Source organism: Oryza brachyantha, chromosome 3 (assembly GCF_000231095.2).
Source record: "Oryza brachyantha chromosome 3, ObraRS2, whole genome shotgun sequence".
Lineage (NCBI taxonomy): Eukaryota > Viridiplantae > Streptophyta > Magnoliopsida > Poales > Poaceae > Oryza > Oryza brachyantha.
Window position 1 is genome coordinate 13,775,573 of NC_023165.2, and position 6,381 is coordinate 13,781,953.

Below are 6,381 nucleotides of genomic sequence, written 5' to 3' on the forward strand. Positions count from 1 at the left end.
CCAACAACCCTCCCATCCCCTGTCCATTCCTCATTTAATAGGGGTGTCAGTATTTTCCATTTATCCTTAATCTCTTCAAAACAACCTAGAATCCCTTATATTCATGGATGGAGTATTTGATATTGAATGTAGTTATTCATATTAAAGTGCATTGAATATACCATCTACTCCCTCTACTCTTTTTTAGTACTTGTTTAGGACATCAACATAGTCTCCAATGCACTTGTTTTATCACAGCCTTTTCTATCATATATTGCAATATCTATATATAAGTATAAAGTAAAATAAAAGCATTTTTCATGATCTACCAATATTATTTTACATATCAAATCTTAACTTTTTTCACATATAGAATTAAAATATTTCGAGGTTTGGCTACACATTTCCAAAAATAACATAATGGAAGCGGTATGAATTTGTATGGATGAGAAAACATGCCATAGAAATTTGTAGGATGTCCACATTGCAGAGGATTCCTAAAAGCATTTGAAATTTATCTACTTGCTGATATATCGACAGTTCAACACAACCTATTCATTAGAACTTAAGCCACACACTTTTTACTAGAATTGCTGATACATACGTTAATGCAGGAGACCTTTAATCCTAATCCTACAACAAATGTTACCTGATTAATTTGATGTTTCGCCTTGTAGGCTAGCAACTCTGCACCTGTCCTGCAAATGAAAAATCCCCATTCCTAATTTATGAGATAACCTTCAAAAATTAGTTGCAAAAATCCAGCTTATAAGGTCCACCAACAACTTTACTCCAAAAGTCAGCTTCAACTGGCTTGAGCTTATCGTATAAGTAGGATTTACAGATCACCTGAAGACTATCCACCTTGCGACCATAACTTGAGATTATTAGGTATGAGAAAGAAATTCGCCAAATGCTCTTAGTTAATGGTAAGTTGCATTGTGGACATCATATTTTTACCTTGTATAATTGATAAAAGCTAAGCGATTGAGAAACATTTAACAAAGAGCTCTCAGTTTATCTTCAGCTCAAATAAATATAAATAATGAAAATACTCCCACGTTATTTCTCCATATTGCAAGCAACATTAGGCATTCAGGTCATACAGACCAAAAAGGCCAATTGCATTTTCAGATTATGCCATTACCTTCTAACACTATGAAACTTGTTTCCAGCCATGTTCTCTTATGGCCCAAGTATGCCAGATGGGATTTTTACAAACCAATACAGACCAAGCAAGGTTTCAGTGTTGAAGATACAAATGCCAACTTTGTTTACTATTATACAGATAGTATGGTAATGGAACAGTTTTGGGGGTGAGGAGAAAATATAAAGTTCTATTTCATCTTAAGTTTGAATAGGTACATATCCCATATGATGTTTACGAGCATTTAATATGCAAGGACAAAATTCTACACAAACCTATTATGCACAAACAAAATCAACTTAGAAATGAAAGATTTCTCTGGGACACATAAACAATTTTAGTTATTACTAAGGTCCTACAAACATACCGAAGAAGGTGTCACTTATAAGTGGTACACTAACATATGAAACTGAGTCATGAGTACTCCAATTTTAGTCGCGCACAATCAATGGAAAAATAATTTTTTGAACTAGTAAAGTAACACATGAAAATGGACAGCTATTCAGATTAGCATCTCGAGAAGAGAAACATTAGGACCACTCAAGAAAAAGGGTTATCAGACCCAACCTTAAATACCCCAAAAGCTTTCACTGAGAAATTGCCACATGAGCTAGTTAGTACTTCATCCTTCTAGAGTTGCTTAACAGTATAGTTATAACAACAAATTCATGTCAGAACACCCCTTACAACAGAAGCTATCTCCTATTCCCCTGAACAATTAGCCCATACTATCCTAGTGCACAAAGGTAAAGGTCAAAAGTAATAAAAGGTAGGAAACTATAGAACCTAGAAGTTGTCTACAAATATTAGCTTCAAAATGGGAGGTGAACAGAGGCATCTAAGAAGATCAACTGTTTTAATCAGCACTCAGAAGTTGCATCTGACTCCTCCGGTGTTTCTGTGATCTCCTGAAGAAGTTCTTTAGAAATAGCAGCTGGGTCAAGCTCATAGCTATCTTTAGGGACATTTGGAGCTTCTTCCCCTGACATCCTATAAAAGGGCACTTGATGTGAAAACCGAAACATCTCCTCTTTGGGAATTTTCTTGATGGCATTGAGGTCCTGATTCCGCTCAAATATTGTTCGAAACCCCGTAACCTTGACCAAGGGGATGACAGAAATGCCATGATCCTCATCATAATCATCCAGTATCTCAACCACATCATAGACATGAAGAACTTTATCTGGAGTATCTTCATCCCAGTCAGAGGACCAATTCCGATACACAGCCCAGATGTTACCTTTCTGTGGATAAATTTTTATAACCCCACGTGGACCTTTCTCCCATTTAATCTGGTGAGAGAACATGTTGAGTACATCACAGGTTTCATATCTACAAATCCGGAAATCGCCACATGTCTTTGTGAAGCCAGAAGAAACCCAGTTCAAAGAACCAAATTCACCATTGGTCCTTGATGTGAGAAAACTGATTTTGAGCTTGAATGGCTCCAGGGAGAGAACTTTCTGAATAAATGCATAATAACGAGGCATGCCATCTTCATCGTCATATGTAGCCCAAATTTGATCGCTCTGAAAAGATTCTTCGGTGCGATCTTTATCAAAATCATGGAAATCAGGATCAGGAACATTATAAGATAAAGGGTCCCCATTTTCATCATCAGCATCTGCATCTGCGCTATCAACAGAAACATTGGTCTCTGGATCAACATGTGCATCTTGGTGTGCAGTAGAATCATCTGAAGCAAGAGTTTCATCTTCCCCACCATTTTGTTTAACCGCCTGTTTGTTGTTCTTTTTACCATTAGCAGCAGCTTGCAATGTTTTACTCTGCATCTCCTTTAGCTTGCCTTTTAAATCGGTCTTTGCCTTTTCCATCAAAATACCTCTAATATCGAACTGTGCAAAGGTCTTGAACAAGCTGATGCGAGTAGGAGGTCTGGGCATCCAACTGGATCCACCGTTAACACCTTGAAAATTGTATCCTCCACTGTTAGTAGAAAATGATATATTTCCACCTGGAACTCCAAAATAATTGGCCCCTGGACCTGATAGAATGGATGAAGAACCAATTCCAGCATCTTTACCAGTAGTCCTCATCCTCTTTCCATATGAGTTGCCCCCTGTTCCAAGGTTAACATTCTCTGACATATTTGATTGCCTTTTCAGAGGATTATACTTCCTCCGAAGAGCTTCTTCCCTTCTAGCTGCAGCTTGTGACTCCTCCCTCTCTCTCCTAACTTTCTCATATGTCTGATGAACCATGTTCGCAGCTTGAGCAGCAGCAGCAGATGATGCAGTAGCACTAGCTGCACCAGCTGTCCTTGAGAATGGACCCCACTGGAAATTTCTACTAGCGTTTGTGTTTTGATTTGCACCACTGGTGTTTGGATCATGCACAGCATGAACACTCTCGGTAGGTGGCATCGGTACCTCTTTTGCTAGGAATGGTTCACGGCAGCTAGGGCAGAGAAGATTGTGATTTAGATACACTTTCAGGTATTCATAATTCATCTTGCATTTGTTGCATGAGGTCCAAAAGGTAGGTGGCTTTGCTGGAGGTGGAGCACAAGCAGGAGCCTGACGGGGAGGGGGAGGGCGCTGGCGCACTGCAGATGTTGTTGGTCCTGCCTTTTGCTTGTTTGCCCTTGCCTTGGAAGCAGCAGCATTGGCTGCAAAATTATAGAAGCCATTGGATGCACCAGGAGCTGCACTTGCTTTTTTTGATTGAGAGGTTTTCTGTTCAAAAGCCATTAGTTTCCTATTTTGGTCATACAGGGCTCTCTTTGCTTTATCTGACAGCACAGTCCACGCCTCTTGGACCATCTTGAAAGCACCCTCAGCACCCACCGACTTGTTCTTGTCAGGATGGAGCTGAAGGACCAACTTCCTGTACTGCTTCTTCAGAGTCTCATCATCAGCAGAAGTCTGCACAGAAAGGATAGAGTACCAATCCTTCTCCCCAGCAATTAGCACCTCTGAAGCAAGATAGATATCCAAGGTGGTGATCATCTGAACAATGCCTTCAAGCCCAGGAAAGAGAGCCTGAGCCTTAAGGGCAAACTTCTTTGCCCCCTGAAAGTCCTTCGAATCAAACTTCCTCTCTGCAATCTCCTTCGCCCTCAGAGCCTCATCCTTATTGCACTCCATCCCGTCGTATATCCAGAAAAGGCACAAAAAGGCCAAGCCCCGACAGTAGATTCACAAAATTGTCCAACCTGAAGTAACACAAAGCCGTTTCTTCTTATAAGCTCCGAGCGAGCACTGTGTCCACACAAGACGCCCCGAGTTCCTAGCAAAAATGAAACAGATGTGTCCAATAACTATGAAGTTCATGCATACAAAATGCACATACAACACAACAGGAACTTAACACAAATGCAAGTATAAAACTAACCCCGGCATGGCTGGAAACTACAAATGCGCAGAAATTTTTAAACTCATACCATGGGTACCAAGTCCAATGGGATCAACTAAACCAATATCGTGCCCTAAGCAAGCATGTACTAGCCATCAAATTCAAACCATGGGCTGATGGGGTTCAGAACCTAGACTAGCTAGCAGGCAGGTTAACACGCAATCCGCATACAGATTTTGAACTAACTGAATTTGCATACATAAAACAAACACCGGTGTTCAGGGGGCGGACCAAACCAACGTGGGGCATGGGGGCAAATTTCTTTGGGGGGAAGAACAAACAAGCACCATTTTTATTAGCACTACCAGCGAAGAACTGAAGCTACGGAGTATATCTGAAGGAATCTGAGAAGCCCTACTCTTCTTCAACGGAATGGAACCATTTTCAGCTACGCCACGGCTTCAGCGGGGGATCCCCACCGACGAGATCAGATGGCGGCTCCTCCGCGACTGTCCTGGAGCCAAATCGAGAGAGACAGAGAGAAAAAAAAGCTTCCGGATCTAGCAGAGAAGATAGGGCCAAGCCAAATTCGAGGAAAGAAGAAGAAGAAGGCGCGGGGTAGAACGAGCGGGATGCGAAAAGGAGGACGCGCGCGGCGCCTTGAGGCGAATTCGAGGGAGAAAAGGTGTGGCCACAACTGAGAGGGGTGAGGAGGAGGAGGAGGATGCGGGCGCTCACCGGCGGGGCGGCGGAAGCAGCGGGGGCGGCGGGGCGGCGGAAGCAGCGGGGGCGGCGGCGCTGCTCCCCTCTCGCGGGATGGAGATCGGCGCAGGCGCGCGGCGGGCGGGCGAACTCGCGAGCCGATCGAGGGCGAGAGGGGGAGTCGAAGCCGAGGGGACGGACGGAGAGAGAGAGAGGGGAGAGAGATCCTCCACTTGCATCCCACCTATAGAAATGGGATCGAGAAGATGGGTGAAATTAAAAGTGGGATGGTCGTGACGAGAGAGTATGTGAAGAAATTAAATATTACTATTTTTTATTCATAGACCTAGTTTAGATCTAAAATGTTTTATTATGCTGGTTTTATACTACGATGAAATCTTGATGTTTTAGATTATTCTATGATATATATATGATATATAGTAGTTGGCTATGTATGTGACTGGTTGGTGGTTAATTGGACATGCCAATCTATATTTTAGCATACAGTGATCTAATTTTATGTTTGGTAGGATAGACGGGATGATCTAATTCTTTATTTGTTGGGTGGATGAGGATGGAGCGAGAAACAAATTGAATTACTAATAAATAATAATATAAATTAATTATTATAGATCTTATCCTAATTAGTTAAATTAATAATAAAATATATCTATAATCCCTAATTAACACTAATTTAAACTTGGTAATTACTAATTAATGTAAAATATGTTAATTATCAATAAACAGTCACTATGAACTTGGTTATTGAAGATGGGTGAGCTCGTGCAGTCAATCTGTCCACATCGGTCATCCAGCATCTTTATGGAACATTCACTTCCCTTCTGCCATGTTAACTTTGACATGAACCAAATGTATAAAAAAGAATAGGCAATATCTCATGTTTAAAGATATCCACCCATCCAAACGACATCTAATTCAAATTTCTTTCCACGTTAATTCCTATCCCCCAAACTCCTCTTATTTAATTATTTTTCTAGTTTTTTTTTCATCCTAGCTTCTCTGATCGCTTATACAGTGGAATGGAGAGAGTAGGATAGGATTTTTTTTTTCATCAGTGAAGATACAGAAACATGCAGCTTGAAATTTGCCAAAAACATCTGTATCTACTTATTTATCTTGAGCAATTATAATTGTCCATTATTTAATCTCTCTATCTAATTTTCCATATGAACTAACCATAATTATTCTGCATCTCAATCTTAATCTCTTTAAAAAAA

At 40.7% G+C, this 6,381-nt stretch overlaps 1 protein-coding gene across 1 annotated transcript; it reads right to left on the bottom strand.

Annotated features, from left to right (window-relative positions):
* Positions 1-1,740: 1,740 nt before the first annotated feature.
* On the bottom strand, positions 1,741-4,416 carry LOC102715926. The gene has a single exon (XM_006650112.2). It carries the CDS (start codon positions 4,231-4,233, stop codon positions 1,987-1,989), a length of 2,247 nt encoding a protein of 748 aa, XP_006650175.1. The 5' UTR covers positions 4,234-4,416; the 3' UTR covers positions 1,741-1,986.
* Between the last annotated feature and the right edge of the window lie 1,965 nt (positions 4,417-6,381).

Excerpts from the sequence above, each read along its gene's own strand:
- LOC102715926 (XM_006650112.2), bottom strand. The coding sequence starts at position 4,233 with ATGGAGTGCAATAAGGATGAGGCTCTGAGGGCGAAGGAGATTGCAGAG.